General features: G+C 40.2%; 1 protein-coding gene across 2 annotated transcripts in view; it reads right to left on the reverse strand.

Moving 5' to 3' along the window:
* Positions 1 to 8,046: 8,046 nt before the first annotated feature.
* HERPUD2 (HERPUD family member 2) overlaps positions 8,047 to 14,580 on the reverse strand; it is a 29,836-nt gene continuing 23,302 nt past the window's right edge. Inside the window, exons 6-9 of one of the 2 annotated variants that reach the window (XM_028093895.2) lie at positions 13,409 to 13,531; positions 10,488 to 10,811; positions 9,663 to 9,753; positions 8,047 to 8,912 (exon numbers count right to left, since the gene is read on the reverse strand). In XM_028093895.2, coding sequence (XP_027949696.1) covers positions 8,751 to 8,912; positions 9,663 to 9,753; positions 10,488 to 10,811; positions 13,409 to 13,531 — 700 coding nt within the window. In that variant the 3' untranslated portion in view covers positions 8,047 to 8,750. Of the gene's footprint in view, positions 8,913 to 9,662; positions 9,781 to 10,487; positions 10,812 to 13,408; positions 13,532 to 14,580 lie in introns of both variants that reach the window. The other variant, XM_028093894.2, reaches the window with a different exon arrangement.

The following is a 14,580-nucleotide window of genomic DNA, read 5'->3' on the forward strand; positions in this document are numbered from 1 at the left end:
GACTAAATTCCCTATGTTGTGCCTCTTATTCTCATAATTTATTCATTCTATAACTGGAAGCCTGTATCTCCCACTCCCTTTCGCTCCTTTTGCCCATGACTTTACCACCTCCACTTTGGTAACCATCAGTTTGTTCTCTGCATTCATAGGTCCGATTCTTTTTGTTTGCTTATTCATGGTTTTTTTTATATTCCACATATAAGTGAAATCATATATCTTTCTCAGTCTGACTTATTTCACTTAGCATAATAGCCTCTAGGTCCATCCATGTTGTCACAAATGGCAAGATGTCATCCTTCTTATTGCTGCATAACATTCCTGTGTGTGTGCATACGCACGCACATCTTCCATATCCTTTTGTCTATCAATGGACACTTAGGTTGCTTCCATATCTTCCCTATTATAAATAATGTTGCAATAAACATAGGGGTGCATGTATCTTTTCAAATTAGTGTTTCCATTCTCTTTGGATAAATACTCAATTATTGGATCATTTGGTATTTCTATTTTTAATTTTTTGAGGAGGCTCCATACTGTCTTCCACAGTGGTTACACCAATTTGCATTCCCACCAGCAGTGTACCAAGGTTCCTTTTTCTCCACATCCTCACCAACAGATGTTGTTTCTTGTGTTTTTTATTTTAGCCATTCTGACAGGTATGATCTGACAGGTGATTTTGCTTTGCATTTCCCTGATGATTAGTGATGTTGAACATCTTTTCATGTGTCTGTTGGCCATCTGGATGTTTTCTTTAGAAATATGTCTATTCAAGCCCTCTGCCCATTTTTTTAACTGGATTGTTTGTTTTTTAGTGTTGCATTGTATGAGTTCTTTATGTATTTAGGATATTAACCCCTTATCAGATATATCATTTGCAAATATATTCTCTCATTCAGTAGATTGTCTTTTGTTTTATTGATGGTTTCCTTACCTAGGTTAGGGAAATTTTCAGGTATTATTCCTTCAAATAAGTTTTCTGCCCTTTTCTCTCTTTCTTCTCTTTCTGGGACCCCTATAACGTGAATGTTTGTTCACTTGATGCTGTCCAAGAGATGCCTTAACCTATCCTTATGTTTTTTATTCTTTTCTCTTTTTGTTGTTTAGCTTGGGTGCTTTTCATTACCTTGTCTTCCAGATTGCTAATCCATTCTTCTACATCTGCTAATCTGCTGCTGATTCCCTCTAGTGTATTTTTTATTTCAGTTTTGTAGTCTTCAATTCTGATTCATTTTTATATTTTCTATCTCTTTGCTGAAAGTCGCTGAGTTCTTCCACTCCTCTCTAGCCCAGTGAGTATCTTTACAATCATTAATTTAAATTCTTTATCAGGCATATTGCTTATCTCCATTTCATTTAGTTCTTTTTCTGAGGCCGTGTCTTGTTCTTTCTTTTGGAGCATATTCTTATGTCTCCCCATTTTGCTTGACTTTCTGTGCTTGTTTCTATGGATTACATAGAAGAGCTACTTCTCCTAAACCTGAAGGAATGGTCTTGTGTGTGGTCATCTCCTGAGTAGACTATGTGTGCTCGGTGAATGTGCTGGCTGGCTGGAGCTACCGCTGGCATGGGCTAGGGGTCCCAGGGCTCTCCATGCAGCAGGTGCCCTGCTGGGAAGCTAAGGCTAAAGTGAGTGCAAGCTGGGTTGTTCTGAGGCTCTACATACAGAGAGCACCTTGGCACGATAGCTGAAGCTGAAGTGGGTGTTATCTGGGGTGTCCTGGGGCTCTCCAGGTAGAGGGTGCCCTGGCAGACTAGCTGGAATTGAGCCAAGGTGTAGGTCAGGAGGTCCTGGACCTTTCTGCACGGTGGGTACAGGCAAAACAGCTAAACCTGAAGTGGGTGCAATCCAGGGTATCCCACGGCACTCTGCACTCAGGGCACTCTGAGGGGCAGCTGAAGCTGAACTGGCACAAGCCAGGGGCTGTGGGCACTCTCTGCAGGGGTACCCTGGTGAGGCAGCCGGAGCTGAAGTAGTGTGTAGGCTGGGAGGTCCCTGGACCTTCTGCACAGAGGGTGCCCTGGCAGGATAGCTGAAACTAAAGTGGGTGCCAGCCAGGGGAATCCAGGGCTCTGTGCACAGAGGGCACTTCGGCAAGATAGCTGAAGCTGAAATGAGTGTAAACTGGGGTATTATAGGACTCTTCACACAGAGAGTGCCCTGGAGGGGTGACTGGAGCCAAGGCAGGGCCCAGGCCAGAGGGTACTGGGCACTCTGCTCAGGGGAAGACCTGGCAGGACAGCTAAGGCTAAGGAGGGCACAGGTCCCTGGGCTCTGTGCAAAATGTGCCCTAGGAAGACGGCTGAAGCTGAAGTGGTTGCAAGGGAACTGTTCTGGGGCTCTCCATACTGAAGGCGACCTGGTGGGACAGCTGAAGCTGAACTGGGTGCAAGCCAGTGTGTCCCGGTGTGCTCAGCTCAGGGAGGGTCCTGGTCTGACGACTGGAGCCAAAGCCAGTGCAGGTTGGGAGTGTTCGGGGATGCTCTGCACAGAGGGTGCCCTGGCAAGGGGGCTGGAACTGATGTAGGCACCGGCTGGGGGTTCCCAAGCACGTGGCTCTGGGGGCACACTGGCAAGGCAGCTAGATCTGAAGGAGACGTCAGCCGGCAGGTTCTTGAGTGCTCTGGGCAGGTGTTGCTCTAGCAAGCCATCTGAAGCCGAAGTGGTGTGGGGCTGGGGCGCTCCGGGGTGCCCGGCGCCTCTGTCACCTTGGCAGGAAGGCTGGAGCTGTAGCAAGTGCTAATCAGGGGTGTCCCAGTGTGCAGCGCCCTGGGGCCGCCCTAGAGCAAGGCTGGGGCTGGTGCAGGCTGGGGCCCCGGGGTTCACGGAGGCGGCAGGCGGGTTAGGGCGCCCAGCCTGTGCACTAGTCTGCACCTTCAGGGTGGAGAGGGAATGTGGACCCCCCGGACAGCCCCTCCCACCCCTGAGCAGTCCGGCAGCTCCCCGGCCTGTTGGCGGAGTCCCAGAGCTGACTTTCATATGCTAGTCGCTCTTTTAAACTCCTTTTTCCCTGTGCCCCAGGACAGAGAGGTCTGCCCCCAGTCCCTCAGTCCTAGCCCTCCCCAGCGCCCTCCGCAGCGCCGTCGGAGCGAGCTTCCCTCCTTACCTTGTCTCCGTCTCTCTCGCTGTTCCCTTTTGTCTTCTATCTTTTGCTGTGCCGAAGCTGTTCAGCGGGCCCTCGGTTTGAAATTTGGCGCCTCCGGTGGAGTGCTCGTGAGTTCGGGCTCTTCCTAGGTCGCCATCTTGGGCCGGAACCTTTACTTCCTTGAACATTTTAATCCTAGCTGTCGTTAAGGTCTGTTATGTAATGCTAAACATCTGAATTTTCTGAGGGTCTGTTTCTATTCACTTTCTCATTTTGGTCAAATCCTGTGTTTCTGTATTCTTAGTTACCTTTTATTAATGAACAGAATTCAAAAAAAAACTATAGAGAAATTAGAGAAACTGCATGATGTTATCTTCTGTCGGGATTTATTTTTGCTTCTGGATATTATTAGGTTTGGTCCCAATTGCCTCATTCAGTTAGGGGCTGAGGTGATTTGAGAGTGGGCTTCGGTCCCTGTGAGAACAGGCCCATTTCCAGTTTGTGTACTGGAGGGGTAGGTAGCCCTTTTGGGTCCCAGCAGAAAGCCTGAGGTGTTCAAAAGCGCTTCCACTCAGTGCATCCTGGACTCTAATTTTTGTTACCTATGAGTCTCCCCAAAATTTTTGCGCAGCTTCCCAGCCACTACGCTTGAATGAACAAGGCTTTGAGGTGGGAAAAAGTGGCACCAAATGTAGGTCGCACCTGTCTAGAATACTGGCCTTTGTTTTCTTGATTGCTCTCTGATGTCTTAATAGATACACATGTTCTGACTTTTAGTTTTCTCAGCAGAAGGGTTGGTGCAAAACAAGCTAATCACCCACTGCTGGAAGCTGAATACTCCACACGCCTTACTTGAATAATTAATTGTAAAGAGTTCAAGTTCTGAAAGAAAATAGACAAGTTCAAATCTTGACTCTCTCACTTACTAGCTATGTGAACTTAGGTGAGCTATTTAACTTCCTTGAGTCTTGGTGTCCTCATCTGGAAAAACAGAAGTAACAATAGCACCTACCTTGAGTTGTTTTAAGGATTTTTTTTAGATGCAGGTAGAGCACAGTGCCAGGAATGTAGCAAATACTGAAATGTTACTCAAATGTTAGTGATAACAGTTTTCAAAGTACTATAATAATTTTTATCATTAATTATGTAAATTAACATAAAACAGCACCCTCTGTGAGGGGTGGTAACTGCTAAAGACCCAACACAGATCTTAATTTTTCCAACTTTCATAGCTATGGCTTTGGAACCCTTGGATAGAATGGCTCACTGCACCGCATGAAATAGTTTACACAGGTATTCGTGTGTTCATTTTGGAAAGTAGACTAAGAGAGTCAGAATTTAGCAGCAGGATCAAGAAAGTAAGCTTTGGCAAGAAGACTCATGAAATTAGCCCTCCTAGGCTATGGCCTCAAGGGTGTATCTAAGTGTAATGAGAGACAGTAACCACCAAGGTTTGCTCTGGAAAAGGGAGACAGATCTTTTGCTGCCCTCCCAGTATTAGGGCTGAGCCCTCATTATGCTGGGAAAAGCTTTCTGCTTACTATGACTCCTGGACACAGAGACGCTCCAGGTGCTAAGGAACAAGAACCCTAATTATTCTGGGCTATCTTTGTAAGAAAAGCCTTTATTTCAAAGATTCCATAGTATTTTAATAAGAGGCAACACTTAAATTCAAGAAGCATCATTTTAAATGTCTTAAATGTTTTTAAATGTTACTGTATTGTACACTTAAAAATCTGTTAATAGAGATCTCACGTTCGATGTTCCTACCACATAAAAAATTTTCAAAAAATGTTTAAAGTACTTTTAATTGTTGAAATATTGAAACATCCAAACTATATTTATGTAAGATATAAAATACCAGAAGCATGTTTTGTACTTACCACGTGGCCAGTTTATTTCACTTTCCAGGGTTACAGTTAGAGCACATGATGCCACGTGGGGTGGTGAGTCCAGCCACGCTGGGACTCCAGGAAAGACTCTGTCATTGAGAACACCACATTCCAGAGCCTGGTGCAGTTTTGCAGACCCAGCAACACAATTCCAGATATGACAGGCCTGACGGTCTGATTTATACCAGACTTATCGAAAGCTGATCGATAAATTGGCACACCTTCGTCTTTCCACAATGAAGCAAAAATAGCCACTGGGATTGTACAAATGAGGATCCAAACATGGTCTTTTCTCCCCTCATTTGAAAAGCCAAATTTCAATAGTGATGATGGAGCCAGAAAAACCAGTTAGAATAATGATGGATGGTGGCATTGAACAATGCCACCAAACTATGGAGAGAACTGTCTCCAACTCTCCAGTCCTGAGGATCACCCTCCCTTTCCTTTTACCCCCCTAACATAATCTGACCCTCTCACCCATACTGCCTGGCTGTACAAATTCTAGTCTTTATTGTGATGTGTAAGGAACAGAAGTCCTAGGAAGTGTTTATATCCCACAAATCCATCCTGGCTGTTGCTAGTCAGCATTTGGCCTACAGACCAGTGTCTGGGCTTCTGTGCTGCTCTTTTGCCATCTGGAAACCATCTCCAAGCTACCACAGCCCCCTAGGCACCATCTGGCCCCAATATGGACACAGCTCCTCCCTTAATCCTTTAAAGCACAGCTGACACTGGGCTGTAGGTTTTGACAAAGTCTTACCAAAAGTGAGCCTAACATGAGGGAATTAATAATGTAGTGAAAATCATTAAAATCCAGCAACACATTCCACTGTTCTTAGAATCTTTAGAGGGGGCGTCTATGACTAACATTTTTCTCCTTAGCCCCTATCTGCGGCTAGGATACAGAGACCTGTTCATTTCTTCCACATGGGTGTCCCCTACAATGCTGTTCCCCTCTATGAATTCTATGGCTCCAATTCTCCCATCTCTAGCTCCCAAAAGAAGAAAGATTAATCTGTCTCATAATTATCTCTGCATTCTTACCCTACCCACCCATTCTGGTTTAGAATATGACCCATGAAGCATTTCTTACAGCTTTGACAGTTTATTTATTTAGCTCCCAGGTTAAAATCCAGACCCTCCCTCTGGATGCACTCACTCCATCAGCCCTGAAACAAGCCATCCCTAACTGTGATCCAAACAGTATACAAATGTACCAAAGCTCACCCAGTTGAACATCTATCAGTTCTAATTCTTTCCTGTTAAAACAATGAATATCTTAAAAGCTAAATCTCACACATGCACCATACCCTTTCAAACTTTTGCTGATTCAAAGGACATGTACATTTTCAATCACTCATTCAGTATTGAACTAATTACTGGGCACTCTTCTAGGACTAGGGATATTATAATGAGCATAAATATGTCCCTAACCTCATAGCCCTCGTATCTTGTGGGAGAGACAAAAGGAAAGAAATGTAAACTGCAATGGTATAATCTGCAAAGAACAGTGCTACCAGGGAAAAGCTTCTCTACAGAACTGGCCATTAGCCGAGATCTCATGAATGATTAGTAAATGTTAACAAGGCAAAAAAAAAAAAAAAAAGGAAGAGTCTCTGTTTTCCAAGCAAAAAGAACAATTTAAAAAAAAAGTCCTGGGGTTGGACAGAGAGAGTACTGGAATTGGAAGACCAGCCTAGCTAAAAGAGAGGCATTAATGGTGAGCAGAGATTGAAGGGGTGCAAGGCAACCTTTCAGAACTTTGTAAACATGTTAAGGAATCTGATCTTTATTCCAAGAACAATAGGATGACACTGAATGATTCTGTGCACACTTTGAAAATTTGATACTTGCTGGAAAGGCTATATACTATTTTATATTCCCCTACAGCTTCACCTACATTGAGTATTATTTTAATAATTTGATAGTTTTAACCTTGGGACTCATTACATCTGTTTTCATATTTATTGCCCATATTTGTATGTTACAGACATAATGTTTGTGTGTCTCTCCAACCCCAAATTCATGTTGAAATCCCAGCCCCCAATGTGATAGTATTAGGAGGTGGGGTCTTTGGGAGGTAATTAGGGCATGAGGGCAGAGCTCTCAGGAACAGGATCAGTGCCCTTGTAAGAAGAGATGAGAGAGAGCATGCTTCTGCTCTGTTCTCTGCCATGTGAGAATACAGCAAGATGACCATCTACAAGCCAAGAAAAGGGCCTTCACCTGACATAGAATCTGCCAGCACCTTGATCTTGGACTTCTCAGCCTCAAAAACTGGGAGAAATAAATGTTTGTTGTGTAAGTCACCCAGCCCAACCTGACTAGAGATTATCCTGCCCCTTTCCTACTGGGATATTGTCTTCTTTTAACAAAATTTAGGACTTATTATTATCTTTTTAATCTTTTTTCCCCTAATTGTTTGCCTTTTAATTATGTATGTCAAAATATTATATACATAGCAACCTTTTCTTTTAGGGATTCTGCCATAAAGGCATTTTGTCACCCCTATAGAAGTATTCATCTATATTTTCTGTTAGTAGTTGCATGTTCAGTTGCTCATACTAAATCATGATATCTTGATTGACATCTATAAACAAACCTAATTTTACTTTTCAAAGAGTTAACCAGTTATCCCTTGAAATGTCACTTTTATCATTATAAGTAAACAACTTAGAAAATCATGTTTTCTTAATTTTCTGTTTTGTTCTATTATCTAATCATATATTACCAGACCAGTACCACATATAACTTTATAATACACTTCATGTGAGATAAAGTTCTTGCACACTAAGTTCTCCTATCCTCATTTGTCCAATTTTAATTTTTAGCTACCCTGTGAGAAACTTACTCTTTTCTTACAAAATACTGAATTGGCTTTCACAGGGATTTTTAAATAGACTATCAAGGTTTCAGACTGAGAACTAAGAGATATCCATCTGGAACACAAAGAGGTGAAAATGACTTGGAAGACTTCAGCAAGATTTTCCAACAACTATTGAAATGTACATAGATTTTTACATGTAATGGGTACATTACTGAAAGGTCTGAACAAATAACCCATAAGACAGTTTACCATAATTGACCTTTTATTTAAAAAAATTACAGGGAGCAATTTCCAGCATATTTTATAAAAGTACTGCCTGTATCAAACATTTATATCACTATTAATTCCATTGAAGAGCTGCCTTTTTTTTTAAGGTACTAATTCCAATTGATGGGATACATGCCCTTAAAATAGAAAGTTTCCATTATTTATCCAAATGTTAAAATTAAGATTATTGAGAAGTTTATTGCTTTATGGCTGGGCAAGATGCTGCTAGCACATTTTAGGTAAATAATATTCTTTATTAAAAACTATGAGGTCATTCTGTTTAAAACTTTCAGGATAATTCACAGAAAATAGATATATTTATTCAAATTATATACTGAAGGGCTGGGCTGTTGGCTACAGACATTTATATGTGAAGCAGCTCTTTAAAGAAATAAGACACACAAATAGATCTGCCTTGATATAATACACATAATTGAAATTAACAAAACCTGGAAGATCAATATTGTTATACTATGTTCTGTTAGGATCTTAAAAAAGAAATCACACATTTAGTAGTCCATTTGTGCTTAAAATATTCATATGCATGAGAAGCTTAAAGAAAAAAACACCTCTGTACATGATGATGAAAAGAAAGTAGTAAATTTTTTTGAAATTGCACTGTTATTTAAAACACTTTCCTAAAGTCAGACCCTCCTTTGTAGCTGGCACAGTTTTTTAGGTCTAATTGGCAACCTGGGGAGGCCCCTCTGGTATCAGTGAAGTAAAGAAGGTGGTGATAAAAGACCAAGCTGACGCAATTAATCCAGGCCTTTGAACTGCACCGGCATCTTCACCTGCATCTTCTCCACTCTCATCTTCAAGCCCATCATCCATAAGACGCTCCTTTCAAATAAAACAAGAAACATACTCCTAAGGGATTTGAGGTAGGCATTAATGCATGACAGAAAAAGACAGAATTAAATTCTTCCCTACAGAAAAGGAATATGAGCATGTAATAAGGAAGTGGTACATATCCGGTCATTAGAAATCTTTGTTAAATCCAAAATTGATAAATTCCTCAGTGTTCAAATTCAAAGGGATAACTGCCAATTTAATACAATAAATTCTCACCATGTGCATAATTTTCTTTCTAGGCTATTTTCAGGAAGAATAATGTTAATTCTTCCTGCTTAATTCTTTTTGTGGTTTTTTGTTTTTTGGGGTTTTTTTTGAGAGAGAGCACAAGCATGGGGGAGCAGAGGGGGGGAGAGGGAGGGGGGGAGGGAGGGGGAGAGAGAGAGAGAGAGAGAGAGAGAGAGAGAATCTTAGGCAGGCTCCCCGCTGAGTGCACAGCCCAACACAGGGCTCTATTTCACGACCCTGAGATCATGACATGGGCCAAAATCAAAAGTCGGACACTTAACTGACGAAGCCACCCACGTGCCCCCTACTTAATTCAAATATATGACTGACTCAGTATTATATTTTAAGTTCTCCCAGATAAAATCACACAATTTATATGTTAACTTTTCTTCACGTGCCATTCCACAAAAACTTGTGGAATGCCCCAAGATTCTTTTATCATGTTGGTTTCTTACACTGCTGAGGAACATCTATCTATATTTGAAGTATACAAAAGCCTCATTAGCATACCATTTCTTCAAGTTCTAGGTTGTTTGCATTTTGCCCATCATTGTTAACTTCGGCATTATTGTTGGGAGCCTGTTGCTGACCTCCTTCTTGCCTAAAAGGAAACCATCCAGCTTGGTGTCTATGCAGTAAAATAAAGAGAAAAGAAAAGAAGTTGCAACTGTTTTTATTTGTAACGCTTTAAAACATTAGTGTCCTACAACAGAATAATTATTTCAACTGTAATAAATAAAAAGACCAAATTTCCTACTTAGGGCCAAGAACTGCCCCTCTCAAAGCAATGACAGCAAAACAGGAATTGACTTAAGTCTAAAAATCTATCATGGGCTTTGCTGGTTCTATGCTAGCTATCTTAAGATCTAACTTAGCTATCTTAATGTCCTCACATATTGAGAGTCATAACATCTTTTCCGCTATTTTTCAAAATGAAATTCAACTACATATTTCTTTGCCTCTTGGGGTAAAGGGGGGCAAGAAAAAGTCTGACCTATTCCTATAGGTCTTACTAATGATAACTATAACTAAAAAGAATATCCTTATGCAATAGTGCATCAGACACTTCAAGTTCTAAATAACTGATTGAGCATGTCTAAATGAATTAATAATTTTTTATTATGAAAGACAGTAAAAGAAAAATCTGCTTGTAGACAGTTCTGATAAACATATTTATTCAACATAACCTACTTTGCTTTTGGTGCTAGATATCTGGAGTCCAAAACTCCTATTCCTTCACTCAACAGTCATGACAGACTACTATATGCCAAATTCTGTGAACATTTTTAGAAAGTAATTAAAAGAAACCACAAAAAGTTAACGAGCATCACTCACAAATAAACCAGTAGCATGGCTCCCATTACCATGATAAACCGACTAAAAGAAGAATAGAAGTATACAATGCTAAGGAGAATTGCAGCTCGTGAGAACGTGTACATCCAGTCCAGCCAGTCTCGGTTGAAGTCTTCTTCATTTAGCACTGGACCTCCCTGTGCATTCATTTGAACATTCTCATTCATGGGTCGATTTTCTTGGGCCACTAGGTTTGGAGCTGGTGGGGGTTCTTCTCCGGGAACATGTGCCAGATTTAGAGGCTGTGAAGCAGCAGGCTGGGCTGGGTTGGCATTTGATGTGGCCTGAGCTGAAACTGCAGCTTGACTGAAATATTCACCAAAATAAATATTAAGAAGAAAAAAAAACTTTATCATACTCTATTGTATTTTGTAAAACTTCCTTGGGGAGCCATATGTATTTTTCATAAACCTAATATGGAATATCACAACTCCGGTACCACATTTCTTAGGTAAGCATGAATCCCAGTGGAAAAGTGGGGTCAAGACTGATGGAAGGAGAGAGTAGCTCAGGAAAGGATGCTCCCTTAGCCTCACAGTCTAAGATGGTAGGGGAGAGGTGGAAGAGATAAGAAGGCCATGGTAATCATTATCTTTTCTCTCTTTCATTAAATTACTTTATAACATAATGACCAAATCTTTTTCCAAATCTTTTCACTAATGGCCCCTTTTGTTTTTCTACGTGGGATGACTACCACCACACCCACCACCTCTCCCTTAGAGCCATTTTTTGAAAAATATGTTTAAAAATTTAAATTGATCATTACCCTGTGTGTCCATTGTCAGTGATAAATGATTTGTATTTGTGTTTTAAGATATTAACTAGATCCCAGAAAACAACCCCTCAACCCCAATCCTGACTTTTGGGAACTCCAACTGGGAACCACTGCAATAGGTACTCATAAACCTATGAAGAATTGTGTTCCTGAAGTTTGCTTATAATTCGATTGCTTGAAAGAATAAATTTGCCTATATGAGGCTTCCAGTAAAAAGATAATATATCTGGGATTTGCTTTAAATTATCCAGCACAGGAGGGGCAAGTTCTAGAACAAGAATGCCATGATTTGATAAATGATGAGGCTGGGTGATGAGTACACAGGGATTCATTTCACTATTCTATCTTTTCGCATGCTGAAATTTTTTTACAATAAAATGTTTAAAAATCAGGATAGCAAAACAGAAGTTTCCCAGGCTACAAAAGCCCATTTAATTCAGTATGCTAATACCTTGTATCTGTAGGGGGCTTTTTAGTTTCCAAAACACATCCTACTTCACAGATATTCTGATTCATAGGTGAGTTATATTTCATTAAAGGAGAGAACTTGAGGCTCAGAAGTTAAATAATGTACATAATAATGTATGATTTATAACAAGCTACAATAAGCCCCACTTATCTTACACAGTTCTCAGGAGTTATAAATGAGACAAGGGGTGTAAAGCATCTAGCATCTAGTACGGTACTAAGCACAAAGCAGTCACTCAGATGGTAACTATTACCACAGCAATAGGTAAGGTACAAATAGCCTGTCTGCAGCCAAGGGATCATGCAAGAGAACATTAGGATATGAGGTTCAAAAAGCACATCAGCTTTATGGGGTTAAGGTCTGGAGTAAGGATAAGGATACAGACTTCACATTGTAGGCAAGGGAACCATCAAGTATTTGGGAGGATGGGGAATGACTGGCTCAATTTTGTATTAAGCACATTAACCTGGCAGCAGCAGAATGAAATATAGTAAAGAATCCAAAAGGAAAAAGAACAATTGCAGTAAAGTAGGTCCAAAATGAGAAAAGATCTGGGCAAAATATTGCAAGGAAGATATAGGGGAAGAACAAAAGTTAGAAACGACATATTAACTCATTTTGGTAAATTGTTGGGTTCAGGGATAACTGAAGGCAGAGTCAAAGCTGATTAAGGTTAAGAGCCTGGAGGATGAATAACAGGAGACTGTGTCACTGACAAGTCAGGAAGGAGAACACATTTAAGAGGATGGTGATGTCAAATTTGAGACATCCTGAATTTAAAGGAAAGGCAAATTTCCCTAAGGAAATCTTCCAGCAACCAGGATGAAGCACAGGAGATAAAGAAAAGGGGTCATCCACAGAGAGCTAATGACTAAGACCCCAGAAGAAAAAAATTCAAGAGGACTGGCCTAGGACTGAATCCTGTCTTCATTACCAGATTGTCATAAGGTACATGGCAAGTACACAAATATCTGTCTAACTAAACAAGCAATGTTACCATTTAGAAGAAGGGAAAAAATGAGCCATCAAGAACACAAAATGAGTGATCAGAAAAACAGAAAAAATGAAGAGGATAACAAAATCACAGAAACAAGAGAACATTAAAGAGAAGCTAGAAATGTTAAATGAATACATAGAAGTCCAGAAGAATGAAGGCTGAGAAGCTGTGCTCGGTGCTACAATCCATGCTGACCAGAAGCAAGACTTACTAAAATGCTGACAGTCCAGAAAGCATATTATTAGCCTTATGTCAACATGAATCTCCCTGACATAGGATTCCCTTTCATTTAGCATCCTATCTCTTCATGTAGATTTGCTGCCTTCCAGTGAAACTTTCCTAAGTTTTCTCCTCTTAAGTAGATAAAATGTTATATTAAAGAAAACAATACTGCTAAATGTAATTAGGGGAGAGAGGGAGAAACAAAGAATAGGTTTAGCTGATGTGAACTGGATGTGAACCCCTCTCTCTTTAGCCAAATCATTTAAAAGAAATTTATCTGCTGAAATGTTGGCAAATTCATTCTCATAGTAATTTTTAAAAACCAATAAAACACATCAGCAAATAGAATCCCATATCAAACTTACCTAGGATGAAAAAGAAAATAAAGCAAGTAGCACACTAAGCAAAAAAAAAAAAAAAACGAACTCAAATTAACTTACTATTGCATGTAATACTGATGAGCATACATCTGTTGCCACCACAGCATCTGCAGGGGGCTGAAAGCGGGGTACACGGGGAATCCAGCTGGAATAGCTTGCCCAGGAAGCTGGTTGTCCACATTTCTGCAATACAGAGATTAAGAAATGTCTTTTCGTGCTCTAGAAGTTGAAAGCATTTCTTGGAATTTTCACGTCTTAAGTATAAGCCACCCATTGACAAAATATACTAAATCATACTGAAAAGAAAAATACTTATTTTTCAACATTCTTCAAATAAGATATTATGGTTTATACAGGATGACCCAGGCCCCAAATTATAGAACAACTAACATTTCAGCCCAATCTTAATAAGAAAATAAAGCAAGTCACCCACAAAATGTGTGGCAAGCCTGAACATTTTGCTATCTTCCCATTTCAGCAGAAAAGGCCAAAAATACTTTTAATTACATTTTAAGTACATTCTCCTTAAGAACCAAAAGCCCTAAAATATACTTCACGACAAAATATTTTGAGGAATGGGGAGCCTACCAAAATGATATTTTATATTAGTAATATTATTAAAAACATAGCATCTATTAGCTATAAAATAAAAAACATTATAAAAATCCGTAAAATATTTTTTTTGTTAAAAAACCAAGATTGGCAGAACATATTTATACATGCATTCTTAAAGTAGGTTAAATGTCTATTAACTCAATAAAATTTGTGGAAGGTCATACTTAAGTTCTCTATGCCTGTTTCCTTGCCTCTAAAATGGGGCTAATGGGGCGCCTGGGTGGCTCGGTTGGTTGGGCGACTGCCTTCGGCTCAGGTCATGACCCTGGAGTCCCTGGATCGGGTCCCGCATCGGGCTCCCTGCTCAGCGGGGAGTCTGCTTCGCCCTCTGAACCTCCCCCCTCTCATGTACTCTCTCTCTCAAATAAATAAATCTTTAAAAATAAATAAATAAAATAAAATAAAATGGGGCTAATAATAGACTCTTCCTCATAAGACTGTTAGTCTGTACTTAATAAATGTTAGCTATTTTTATTTTTACTGTCCTTTATCCCTAAATCTGAATACAACTCCAAAGTGTGCGATGTGAGATTTGTAGAAATTCACATATATCAAGACAACCACAGGAATAAACATATCCATTCTGTAAATGCAGAATTCGTGTACTTGCTAACTTT

This window comes from Eumetopias jubatus, unplaced genomic scaffold (genome assembly GCF_037043125.1).
Source record: "Eumetopias jubatus isolate StellerSeaLion01/CBP00866 unplaced genomic scaffold, mEumJub1_p1.0 scaffold_14, whole genome shotgun sequence".
Lineage (NCBI taxonomy): Eukaryota > Metazoa > Chordata > Mammalia > Carnivora > Otariidae > Eumetopias > Eumetopias jubatus.